The sequence below is a fragment of the Catharus ustulatus genome, chromosome 6 (assembly GCF_009819885.2).
Source record: "Catharus ustulatus isolate bCatUst1 chromosome 6, bCatUst1.pri.v2, whole genome shotgun sequence".
NCBI lineage: Eukaryota > Metazoa > Chordata > Aves > Passeriformes > Turdidae > Catharus > Catharus ustulatus.
Genome location: NC_046226.1, coordinates 25,102,948 through 25,117,038, shown reverse-complemented (window position 1 = coordinate 25,117,038; position 14,091 = coordinate 25,102,948). Strand labels below are relative to the sequence as shown.

Genomic DNA, 14,091 nt, shown 5'->3' with positions numbered 1-14,091 from the left:
TATTCACCAAAAAAACTCACAAACAAGGAAAGTATTCTTTAATAGGTATATAGAGATTATTGTTCTGTCTTGAGCTGAAGATGGATGTGGTTTATTTTGTGGGTATTAGAAATTCTAGGTTGTAACAGCTCACAAGTGACTCAAGAAACTGAGGGAAGTTTTGCTAAATCCAGTGAAATGCCATAGATAACGTGTAACCCAAACCATGATATCATCATGCCATGCTGTCAAATGGAAATTATGATTTTAGGATATTTCAGTCTAAAAAAGGACCTTCTATTCATTAAAAAAACTCACGAGTAGATGGCAGAATGTGTAATCAAAAGTAAAGAAAAGCTTGAGAGATCTGTAACAGTCTAATTTGATGATGCAGAAATTCAGTTTCCATCAAAGAAGGGATAGAATAATTATTTTAAAATCTTGAAAAGAATATAGGTTATAGATCTTCCAAAAATGGGGTATCATCAAGCAGTTCTGATGTTTGATCACAAATAACACAACATCACATGAGGAGATGATGAAGTCACACTTACACAACTCCTTTTATTCCAAAGGATCTTGACACTCTTTATAAAATATACACATGGTATGCCTATGAATAACAGCAACAACAACAAAAGAAAACACACAGGGACAGAAATAATTTTGACCAGCACTGCAAATCAGAGCATCTGTTTAACAGTGTACATCAATTCTGTTCTTTAATTCAGGGAAGGATTTAAATTGCAATAGTATATCTAGCAGGAATTATTAGCCCATGTGCCCTTATTAATTCCTAACAGATTGTACATAGAAGGAAAAAGAAGGGCAAATTACAGAGCATTGGATCACATCCACATCCAAATTACTATAAACTGTAAAGTCCTCATTATAAAAAATTTGGATCTGTACTTAAATATCCGAAGTATTTCAATACTGAAATTCAAATGCCAAAACCAGAGTATAAGCTGCAATATGCACACAAGCCCTGTGAAAAATCCTGCCAAAGGCCACTGATAATTGAAGGAAATCTAATCCCAGTGAAAAGCCTTGACATTTGGATGAAATAAGGACATTAAACTGAGGGATTATTTTTACTTGGTTCTTTTCTTCAAAATGAAAAAAAAACATTTCTCAAGAAACTATCAGTTTCAATATATTTTTATACACTTCTTTTAGATGACAATGGATGCTGTTCTCTACATTTTCAAACAAAACCTTCTGTTTTTCTAGTCCAAAATTACTTAAAAGGCATTGAAAAGAAAGAAAGAAAAAAAAGGAAGTGAAAACTTCCAAAATCCAAAATTAATTACATGATGTTTCATTGGCCATAACTCATTGTTTTTCTAAGTCTTCTGAGAGTTCAACTGTTCATTCCAATACAGAATATTTTGGTATCCTGATAATTTTCCCAGGACAGGAAGACTATTTTCTGCTTAAAACTGTTACGAATCTAACTAGGGCAGTTGGCATCAAGTACCATGAACTTAACATGGCCTGATGCAAACCAAGTGAACTATGGCCACTTGGAAATGGTAACATTGTATTAGGACAATGAACTCTTCCTTAACCAATGTTTTTCAGAAACAAGCTCCACCTCTGCCCATTCAAACAAAAAAGACCAAAAATCAAAGAGGAATTAATGATATAAAGGAAGTAGCTCTTGCAAAATAACAGATGGAATGAGATCGGAAACACATGTAGTAAGCTGAACTTCTTTAATAAGACCAAAATGACAGAAATGGAACAAAGGAACAGAATGGATAAACACACACACAAATCAGCAGAACAGTTGCTAACTAGAAATGGGTCTGTAATGCAGATTCCAAACCTTGACTTAGATCCCAAACTATTTTTTAGACTTGAGCCTTTAGATTCATGATGTTGGTTTAGAATTTTTCATAATAGTAGCAAAACTTAAAATCTCCATCCTACACAAAAATTTCCTCCACAGTTTCTAGGGTGGTTTATTTGCCTCATATTTTAATGGCTGGTGTTGGGGATCACACTTGAGACCAAAAGTCAGTCCATATGAAGATTCTGATCTAAAGCTGAGCTATGTGAAGGGGTCTTACAGCAGAGCAATATGGACTGCAGCCTCCCTGCCAAAGGTGAGAAACAGCTTTAAGAAAAAAGCCAGGGATGTTGGATAGGTTGATCATGAAAACAATTCATACTTAATAACTTATTCTCCTGATTAATTGAAGTAAAATCTTTCAAAAGAATGTCTCCTGAGTCTCCTTTATGCATTGATTTTGAAACTGCACACTGATTCCAAAGTGAGACTGCATTGTGAAGGCACGACTATATTGAAAAATAGAAAAGACTGTTTAAATATAGAGGAAAAAAAATCAAATTAAAATGTCATTATTTGAGTTAACTAGAGAAGTAGTAAAAAGCCTGCACACTGAATATATGTTTAAATTTTTAGGACAAAGATTATCCTAATTATTCTACTGATTAAACAATACACTAGACTTTTCCCAATACTTTTAGATGGTATTTGCAATAACATTCATCTCTCTTTGAATACATTGTCCAGAAGCAAACACCTCTAAATACTCCTCCAGTAGTATGAACTCAACCATCTCTGCTGAAGTCAACATGGATCTGGAGGACAATTTGGTATTTGTGTGATGTGAGAGAAACCATCCTTCTTTCAAATATTTGTCTCAAAATGTATAGTGATGTCAAATTACACCCAAAATGAAATAGAGAAGCAAATGATTCATCCAATTCCCATAATATTTCTCCTGTTCTCAGGAATTTCAGATACATTTTCTATTCAGATGTTATGCATTTTAAAGTTTTTTATGATGTGTTGTTATTTTTAATCTATTATTTGAAAACACTTAGTCACACATCTCTTAATTTGTGTTTTCTATTAAATTCTGCCATGTAGACAACTGTTTAAAAATTACTCAGTAGATTTCCATTTCCTAACTACATAATACCAACTCACATCCAAAATTACTATTTCTACACCAATATATGTTTCACAGTCTGTATGAATACTTGCAAAGGCAATTTTGAAATTGTTTTAAAGAACAGTGGGGTCACTAAAATTCAGTGGTATAAATACAGGTGATAAAGAAAAAGAGAAAGTACATATAAAAGGAGTCAACTTGTAAATCTAGGGAAATACAAGACAAAATTTTATTTCTACTTTAATGCTAATTTTCCAATATGACCATTGCTTGCATGCATTTTTTGAGGTGTTAAAATGTAATAGCAAGGAAAATTCTGTTAGTGCATTTAGTTCAAAGTTATGAAGCTCCTGAAAACCTCATTTTAATGTCTCCAACCCAGTATTAGGGAAATGAAATAAACAAAGAGGTTTGGGTTTTTTTCCCCCATGATAATTCAGATTACCTCAGAACACGACGTGGAACTGTCGACAGACCACAGTAGCATCCTCCAGTTACCAGTTAGGATTTCTTGACTGGTTCCTCAGATACAATTAGCTTTGCCTTGACTTTATAGAGCTCCCTGTAATACTCCCTTTCTCTCACCAGCTATGCACCTGTAAGTTTCTGCATAAATACTAATTATCCAACAATAAAACGTTATTAAGTTCTGAATTTTGTAAATTTGATTGACCCAAAACCTACGACACTAGGACACAGAGGATAAACTCTACCTGGAAAAGCACTTCACTATTTTTTATTTTAAAGCAGTATGTATGGCAATGCCTTGTTCTATGTGTCATGACCTAGTATGTAATTTTGCCATCTTTTGAAAGTCTCATGGATGAAAACAACATTAAAGCCTGCATTATGCTTAAGACACAAAAAAGGTACAAAGTAAACAAACCCAATTCAGGGCTAAAATACTTTTCTCCTCCTTCACTTTCTAGCAAAGAAAGATCATCTAGAGCTCTTAATTTAAAAAAAAGACTTTCTATGTCTTAACTGTATCTGCACTGAGAAACTCTTGTTACTGCTGCCACTTCTCTTACATAGGCACACACAAAAACTTACCAGACCCTACATTTTCAGGGGGACAAGAACAGAGGTTCAGTACTTAAGGGCTAAGCTAATCATAAGGATAACTGATATATAAAATAGCTATTAGAGACTGTTCTACAAAAAAAATTAAAAATTCAGCACATCTTTCTTTAATAATATATAATCAGAAACTTTTCCTCTAGTTCCATCTTGCAAATGAGAAAAGAGCTGAATTTCAAAGAATAAGTGGGATTCATAAAGCTAAAACAATGTATCACAGCTATCTTTATCTATCTAGCACACGAATTTCTTGGAGTAGTGATCTTTGGTGTTCTAGCAGTGAAAAAAATAAAATTATTTTCAGATGTACTCTTAGGAAAAAGTACTTCATTAAGCATTTGGATTCTCTATGGTTTATAAGCATGTACTTATAGACTGTTCCTCCCTTGATGTGAGCAGATAAACAAATCTAGCATTGTTACTGTAGAATAATAGAAAATTGCTAAACACAGAAAAGAGATTGCAAAATGTCATAAAGGAGCCAAACCATTTTACAGGGTTTCAAAATAATCTTTGACAGAAACTTTATTTTCTCCAATTTTTTATTAAAAACATACACATACACAAAATATCAATGAAGCACTAAGCCACCAATCCACTAGATCTGAGCCTCTGATATCTTCCCTAAACTCCTTCAGAACAGTAACTTAGATCAGTGAGATTACAATAATTTGAAATGGCCACAGTACTCTTTTCACCAAACACACTTCCAGGAAAAAAGGTAAGAAACTCAAAACACCATAAAAAATAGGCAACAAATCGTGCTTTCATACATCCTTTCACCTAACCAAAAGAGAGAAAACCCTAAACCAATCACCAAAACTGCAATAGCTGGAAGTGATTAGGAAACAGTAGATTATCAATACCATGTTGGGAAAGATTTAGTACACAACAGTATTTAGAGGCACTGCAAGAAAGGAATAAAGTCAATGAAAAACGATTACAAAACATTCCATGTCCAGTCCAAAGTTCAGAATTAAAACCAATGTTTCATTTGAACTTTCAAGGCCATCAAAGAATTAATCTGCTATAGTAAATTGGGACCATTACAAAATGAAAGGAAGAAGCATGATGTTAGGAACATAGAACAAAATGATGGATTAGATCAAAGGGTATTCTATTCTTGGTTTTGTCATTTGCTTTCAAAATGTAAGTATTTTCAACTACTACCATCTGCTGAGATCTGCAGAAAAGTTACTGCAAAATCTGTGTAATATCTCTGAATACAACATCTGCATCAACAAACTGGAAAAACTATCACTTGGGTGCTGCCCACTTCTGCAAAGAGTTGTAGCTAACTCAGTGCAAAAGTTAGCTCAATGGAAGTTTCTTCAAATTAAGAAATTTGTTTAATGGATTTTTTATTTGATTGAGCCCCTCAGTTCTACTTTTATCAATAATCTGATTTCTTCTGCATAGCTACTGTTCTTTGTTTTTTCCTACTTCTTTCTTTCTTTTAAAAATTCCACTGTTTATGGATTCACATTTCACATTTAAGGGTTTCCTAATTTTTACTACTTTTTATTGTGTTTTTAAAGATTGTTGCAGCTCCACAAACATCCCCATACACTCTTTAATGCTTTACATTGCTGGATCTCAGACATGACAAGCCTTTTCACTACTAAAAGTGTGTAAAACTCAGTAAAATCTCAAAGAGATATGGGGAAATCTGTCCATGTATTGTGAGAGTCTACTGTGTGGTTCCTATCAGAAAACTGAAAGCTCATCTTGACTGCCAGTACAGATGTGCAATTAATGCCTTTTCTGACATATGATATGTGGCTTACACTAAATTACGAATGATCTACTTTCTTATTACAAAAGAACACAACTTCTAGTTCAGTACAAAGAGAAAAATGGGGAAAAGTAAAACCAAAGCTTGAAAGCAACAGGTGAATTATAGCACAAACTGCCAAAATGAAGTCCCTAAAGCACATCCTTTGGGGACCACTTGACAAAAGAACAAGACAGATTGTTTTCTTTTAAATTTGGTCTTGTATTTGTTTTGCTTGCACCCTGTTGCTTCTGAGCCTTTAATTTCAATCTTATGAAAGTCTTGCTTTAATATCATTGTTTCGGTGGTACTTGGAGGGACAGAGAGAACCCTCAGAACTACCAGGTTCATTGCATTCATATAGAGATATGAATCAACACATCCACATTTTGAAGGGATTTGGAAGGATTGCCTGGGCAAACTCCAATCCCTGAGGAGGACTTACAGCAGCCCAGCAGCAGTTAATGCAGCTGGAGCCTGAACACTTGTCTCCTGCTGTTGGGCAATGACCACAGACAGCCGACTTCCTTCTGCAAAATGCAACCTGCAAAAAACTGCATCTCAAAGTCTTGGGCAAATCATAGCATGTGATTTAAACAGAAGCCACAAAATGCATCCATAAAAAGCTCACATGCTGGCTAACTGAAACTAGAATATGAAGTCATAATGGACAACTCCAAGCATATAGCAGAGACCACAGTTGTCCTCATCATTTGTTTGGGGCTGATTAGTCTCCTAGTGAAGCTTTTCTATCCACATGGCTGTGACCTAGATAGAACTCCAGGAACAGTATATGGTAATTATTGGCACTGCATAACACACATGGCATGAATAGTTTCCCCCTTCTACTAATGGACTTTTCCATTCTGGTTTGCTTTTCATGTACAGTAACACTTGTGATTTTATACAAAAACTAAAAAGCATAGAAAATAAAAGGATATTCCACAAACTAGAAATGCAGCTATTCTTTTTTCACTTTAGCAACCAACATTAAAAAAAAAAACTAACGAGCAAATTTTCGAGGTACTGTAATAATTTATACTCATATAAGAACAAATACACAGAAAACAAAATAAAGAGAGAGAAAAATATTTTAAAAATATAAAATCGTGAAGTTATTTTGCTTACAAAGAGAATATGGAACATCTCTTCTTATTATTTTTATTAAAAATCTGCAAAAATTAATTTGGAGGCAATATGGTATTTCCCATTACATTACTGCAAATACTACACATTACACAAATTTAACTTTAGCCATCTTCATGTCATAGCGTTGTGTTACAAGAGTAAAAATACATGTCATAAGCAGATTTAACACCTTTAGATGACCTCTTATCAGAAATGTGCCATGCTACTCAAATTCCATCTGTCAAATGCTGTAAATATAGGTAAGTAAATATAAATGTCATTAGAGGCACAAATTATCTTACTGGGAGAAATTCTAGGATTTTATTTTTGACAGCTTGTAAGTTGGAGATCTTCCAATGTCAACAAAACCTGTTCAAGCATGATCTTACCTTGTTTTCACTACATCAAGGGGATGCATCAGGCAAATTTCTACAAGACCTATAAAAGAATAACAAAGAAAGGCCTAATAAACAAATAGGACAAGTAGTAATGTAATTTTCATTTCCTCCAACAGTTTTTGGAATTTGAAAAGCAAAGTAAAAGTCTATACATATCATTGATGATACAGTTCTCATACACCTCATGTTTTAAACATGCTCTTCTGTAACGTGTATAAACTATTGGGCTTTTCAACAGTAAACAGTATTAGTTGCTCATGAGAGTGGGGTAAGTGAGGACTTTAGCTATGCAATCAATTTAATCTTAGTTTTTACACAGTTTTCTGACTTAAGAATAGTGGGAACATTTGACTGGCATCATAAATAAATATATTAAGTCTAGTTGGGAGTAGCAAAGGAAGGGAGTTCAGGTTGGCACTTGCTTCCTTGTCACGTAAGAATAATTCCTAAGGACACTGCAGGACTGCACTGGTGGCTCAGGTGAACTTGATGTTAAGATGACAGCTGATTCCTGAGTGTCTGAGCTGCAGCCTCACTGGTTCTTTGTTCTATCCTGCCCTGTGCTGATGCTGATATATAGCCCTGGCTTTCCCCTTCCTGCTCCACTGCTCATCATCGGCACCGACATTCACGTGACGGGAACTTGCCACGTCCCTGAAGAGAATGTAAATCTCAAGGGGCCAATGCCAAGGTAAAAGAGATCTTGAAGTCCCAAATATTCCTGTCATCAGCACCTTCAAAACTGGTTGCATTATTTTTTCCACCCACCTGACACCTGATGAAAAGTCCATACATAATCCCGGAGAACTTTCTAGTTAAATTTCTAGGTTTGCCTACTCTACTTTCCATTGGCATATCAGCCTCATTCTAAAGAGCAAATAGCAAAAATATGTATTTAGCAGGACCACTGTACAAGTGTATTTTAGAGATCTGTCACTCTGCAGAAACAATTAAAACTACTATACAAATCTTACAGCACTTTGAAATGCCAAGAAAATACATACGTCCTAGATAATAACAATATCTTTGAAATTTCTGTGCCGTGGTTGTTAGAATCCTTAAATGTCCACTCTCATTTTTTACTCAGTGTAACTAAATTTAATACTGCATCATGAAGAAACAGCTTGTGAAGACTATACTTATTACAATGGTTCAATGCATTTATTTAATTTATTTATGATTATTGTAAAAATAATTACATAACTTTTGTAATAAAGAATGTATCTTTTGGTGATTTGGAACTAAGTTTATAAAAATTTTGATTCAGGAAAGCCTTTTTTTCAAGTTAGAATATCTACATTTTCCTCTCTTTATGTGTCCTACTGAAACTAAGCAGATGCTTATGCTCCTCTGGATGCTCTCCTATTTCACTGTCTTAAGTTCCACATCGTGTCCTCTTCCTTTAATGGCACACACCACATCTGAGCTTAGGTGTTACTAAAGTTAACAGTCTGTTACATGCTAGTTACTCAACTACTTTCTTTTTCTAGGAAAAGTATTGAAATTAACACAAAGAGAAAATCACATTTTGAAATATTGCACACAAAAACTATTGAACTAATGGAATTTGCATGTTGGCCCTATTCTTTGACAGACTTGATGGAGAAAAGCTCTCGGTGAGCTTCATGCAGGAACCAGGCCCTGTCTGGGTGAAACATTTTGCACTATGCAATCAGTATCAGAAACCTGAGCTTCTTTTCTTTATTGAATATAAAATAAAGGAGGCTTAAATTTTCACATTTTGATCATTTTAGAACTAATAAATAGTTTCAGGTAGAACAGGAAAACTGGGGATGTGGCCTAAAGTATAAAACATAGAGCATTAAATTTCAAAACATTATCTACTTTCCATTTCAACTTTATGCAAACCTGAGTAACACAGATACTTACAAAGCGTTTTAAACTGAACCAGAGCATTAGCAGAGGGAGGATTCTCATTATAGTAAAAGGAGATGTAGCCAATAAATGCAATAGAGTTTTTAGCTCAACCTATATTAAATACTCATATTTTCTGCTTGATACGCTTTCCATATTGAATATATATATTATTCATAACTTTTATATATTTATCCTAAGGAATAATAAGATATTTACACAACAAGAAAGAACGGCAAAAGTTTTGGCACATGAACACATGCAAGAGACATTTGGAGATAGTAACAGAAGGAAGGTGCAAATTGTAATGCTAGAATTCTTCATTAAATTTATTTAACAGGAATTCACATTAAAACTTGTGAAGATGTTAAAATGTTTAAACTGAGCTCCTAACATAAAATACTCGCTGTGAGTTCTAATTTAATGGAAATAATTTTCATTATTTTCTATCATTACACTCCAATGCATAAAGATTGAAAGACATAACATTTGCCAAACAGCCTCTGATCCTTAGCTTCCTGCCACTGAGTTTGAAGGACAGTATCAGGTTAATATTTATGATCATTGTTTTGCTGTCTTTTCTTTTCACTCCATGCAACCTTTTTTTCTTTTCAATTTCGGATTAAAGGATGACAACATAGGTGATACCAGCCAAAGGTATTAAAATTAGTAGTAATGAGACTCCTTAAGAAGAATGCAATTCTTTCAATGAAAGCAAAAGCTGTCATCGTTATTTCTGCGCAGGTATATTTATTGCTCTAATTATTGTCCAAGAATTGCTTCTATTTCACTAAAATAAGATCATATCACATTTCACATAAGGGAACTGTCCCAAAATCTATAAACTACTCCAACAGCTGCCAACAGGTGCTTTGTGAGTGGAGCAGCAACTGAGTATTTCAGTGCTGGCAGGGGGCATAGCCTACGAGTTTTTCCCGTTCCAGCCACCCTCCCTTTCTAAGCTCTCTTTTTCCAACCTTCTCCCCCTCTCCCCATTTTTGATCTTCTACTCCATCTTATTTTGGCAGATAGAACCTACAGTAGGGGGCCAAGCATGGGGCCAAGGGTTGTTCACCCTATTCTGTTTTTGCAGCATTAATGACCATTTTGGGAGAAAACTGTAGAGTGCCAGAATTTGGCTCTATTTTCTTGGTCCTTGTAGGATAATTTTTAATTCAGGCATCTTTCCAGCAACTGAATCAGATGAATTCCAAGGTCCTTGGCAAGAGCCCTGTTTTGATAACTTCAGGATTCTATTGGTTATCTGACTTTCTCAGTCTTTTCTTTGTCTCATCATATAATTACACACCAGGTTTTAAATGATGTATAGTTACTTGATTTCACCAGACTGAATTCTTCAAAAGATGCAGGGATTATGACACAGCTCTCTGAAGAGCACCAAAGGACTGCACACTGTGCAAGACACTAATGGAAAAGCTACAAACACAAGCCACATTTTTCCATCTACTATAGTAGTCATGCAAATCATTACAACATCCTACTTGATAGCCTGCCCAGAAAGTGTGGTGGCCCTACTAAATTACAAGCACTCTGAGATATGCTCAATAAAATAAAATATATTGTTCTTTCTTTAGTTAATGTTCATCAGCTTTGTGACAAATTCAATTAGCACTATGAAAATCTAATTTACTAAACAGCTCTATCAGGGTGCAATATATCTTAACTTGTCATTCTGCAAAGACTACTGTTTACAAACTTTAATTCCATGATAAAGTGGTTCAAATAGTTACAGATACATTGTCCAAAAAAATACTCTAATTGTCCCATTGAGTCTCCTTGGTGATGTCACATGCAAACTAACCCAGAGTGATATAGGATGGCCTAATTATGTTTATAACAACTCAGATCCAAGTAGTTGAACAAGAGCCCAAAGGAAATACAGGAAAGAACAATTACTGGGTCAATCCAACATTTGTTGTCTTCTGGGTGGGAAAATATTCCCTGTGAAAACCAAATACCAGTCATAAAACAAGACAAAATCAAAATCTGTGTGTTGAAGAAATAACCAGCTGTCATCATTGACATGCTCTGAGCATACACAAGTGGAATATCAACAACCAAGAAGGGAGTCCAGAATTCTATTATGTAAAACATTCTACTCAGTAACGGGGCCCATGGAGGGAATAAAATGACAGAAAATGCTGACCCCCAAACTGACCCTCCTCAACGAAGCATTTTCCCTTTCCCAACTAATACCTTGTCTTTAAATTGTTTCCCACTATGGATTACATTACATTTCTCTCTACAAGATTCATACTTAAAATTTCAAACTGGCAATGTTCACATGCATCCCTTCAATGCAGACATTTTGGTGACCAGTGTCTATCTGGAGTTTCTCTGTTCTTTGTTGCTCTATTCCATCATTCACACAAGTCTTGCATCAATAATCATACATGACTTGAGAATACTATGAAACTGTTTAAAACGTTTTGCAATTGTAACAATCCATCTGGCAAAATGTGAAAGCTTGAGATTTCAGAAGCACAGGATTATAGCTCTCCTTATATCTGCAAGGGTTTCCAACTTCATCTATTCACTGCATAGGGAGAAAAAGAATGAAATCTAGCTAACAGTTCTTGCAAAATAACACAGATAAAGCCAGAACCATTTGGGCTTTGGAATTCCTTAGGAGAGGACCTATCTTTTTATCTTCAGCATTTCATTGATCCTCAAAGATGTGAACTGAAAAGTGTGAAGTGCCTGTGATAGACACTGATTTGTTTCAAAGAAACCTGAGCAGCTCATCCTCTATGTGTTTTCTGCATAATAAACGAACACAGATCCAACACAGATTCAAGAGATGCAGAGCATGATCCATGTGTTAGTTCAGACAACCCCCTACTGAGTAGAAGCCATTATGCACCCTCCTCCCCTTGTGTTACTCATTTCCCTGGAATAACACAGTCACTGGAGAAACACAACAGACAGGAGACTGGTCGTAGAAAATGTGGCAATAAACACATCAGGGACTGTATATTGTATAACTGGAACAGTTGATATTTATTTTGGCTTTTACATATATATAGTTACAATGTACGAAATGATCATAAATATTTTATGCGTACTATACATTTCCTTCTGAGAATATAAGTCTGACAGAAAGAATCTCGTGTTGATCTTTGTATCCTAATCAAAACAATGACAAATTCCTCTTAAATATGCTTTTCTGTTGGCTAAAACACTCCATTTGACAAGATGAAGCACAGACTCTCTTCCTGATTGTAACAGTATTATTTCATTAAAAAAATCAATGCCTGGAAAAAAGCATCCCTGCAGTCAATTCTGCACAGGTTGATTAATTTCTATCGGGTGGCTATCTGACTTCCTCTTCACAGACACCTAAACTTTTACCTCTTCTGTAAGGGTACACCTTCCTCAGAAAAGTCCACAAAATATTAGGTTCACTGGGCAGCCAAGGCTCACTCGAAGGGAAGCAGTCACATACTGTGCCCTTCTCAATTGTAGTACATGTCAACTAGGCTCCAAGGAAAACTATACAAGGACATGCACAGACTGTGCTGAGAAAGATCTACCTGTTAGCCTTCACTTAAGAAAGAGACACTTACCTTAACTCTTGTCCAGGTTTCTATTTAGTATGGTATGGGATTAACTAATGGTACCTTGGAGCTCCTCACAAACATTAATTAACATTTTAGGTAAGGAGCCAAATCAATGTTTTCCTTAGAAAATGTGGAGAAATGGAAAGTTACTCCAAAAAGTACTCCATAATGGCAGTGCTGTATTCATGAGTCACACTTCCTCAGAGACCTAGTCTACACGGAGGAAATACACTAGAAAACATGTTAATTAAACAAGTTGTTGAATATGATTTTCCCCTTGCTGTAGACAAGGATGTCTGTGTTTAAAAATGTGTTGGCTGATCACAGAAGGATCCCAGGAGCAGCTGGTATAGCAACAAACACCTTAATCTTCAAGGTTTCAAGTAAAGATTCCTCAAGGGCAGGAGAAGCACATCCTAGATGTGTAGAAGACAGGAGGTGGAAATGAGTGTGTCAGGTAGCATTTTGTCTAGACCAGCTGCTGCTCAGCCATAACCCCAATCAGCCTCCAAGTCCCAATACACAGACTTAGCTAGAAACATGCTGATGTTCCATGCTCACATCAGAAAGTTCAAACTTCTCATCTTTAGTGCTCACAATTCTTACCTAGTATCTGCTGCATTTCACTGCTGCCTGCCCAGCTAAAGAGAACATTATTACCAGATGAGAAACTGTTCAGTGCTATTGCAAATAGAAAACAAATGTAATTGTAGTCTATTATTTTTGCAGACCTTGAAAATTATGTTACAGCAATTAAGTGAATAAAGATAGAAAATGGTAGGTATCTTCTTAAATAGTCATGCTCTGAATAAAAGATACTCAAACCTAAGTTGTAATCTATACCTGGGCACAAGTGCACAAAGCTTTATACCTCTGGAAGGGCAAATTCCACCTTGAGATAATACATGCATATACAAGTACTGAGGTTATTATAGTAATGATAAAACAATATTTGAAATTCAACATTTGTCAAATAGGCACATATTGAGAAAGCATTTGTCTTGCCTCAGGGACTTGGTTGGAAAAATGAAAAAAATAATCCCCCCTGAAATTGTTCTTATATTTTCTTCCTTTTTTCTGACTTATATTTATTGGATTTTTAGATTGACAAATGGTCCTATCAAGCAACCATAATTCCCTTTCACAGTAGTTCTACCATAGTATAGACATTTTTTCAGTCCAACACACAGCCAAGCTGATACATGTTGATTCAATGTGAGTGGGATAGTTGTAAATATGCTCATCAAAACTATAGGTTCTCAACCAACAATGTCTACCTAACTCACATTTAGAAGAATTTTGCATTATTTTGTCAGTGTATTTATTGCCTCTGGGGTAAAAAAAAAATC

At 35.2% G+C, this 14,091-nt stretch overlaps 1 protein-coding gene across 2 annotated transcripts in view; it reads right to left on the bottom strand.

Annotated features, from left to right (window-relative positions):
* The window catches only part of SLC25A21 (solute carrier family 25 member 21), a 234,743-nt gene that overhangs the window by 96,914 nt on the left and 123,738 nt on the right, over window positions 1–14,091 (bottom strand). For both annotated transcript variants that reach the window (XM_033063843.2, XM_033063844.1), the window contains exon 2: window positions 7,278–7,326. In XM_033063843.2, the coding sequence (XP_032919734.1) occupies window positions 7,278–7,326 (49 nt within the window). The remainder of the gene's footprint in view (window positions 1–7,277; window positions 7,327–14,091) is intronic.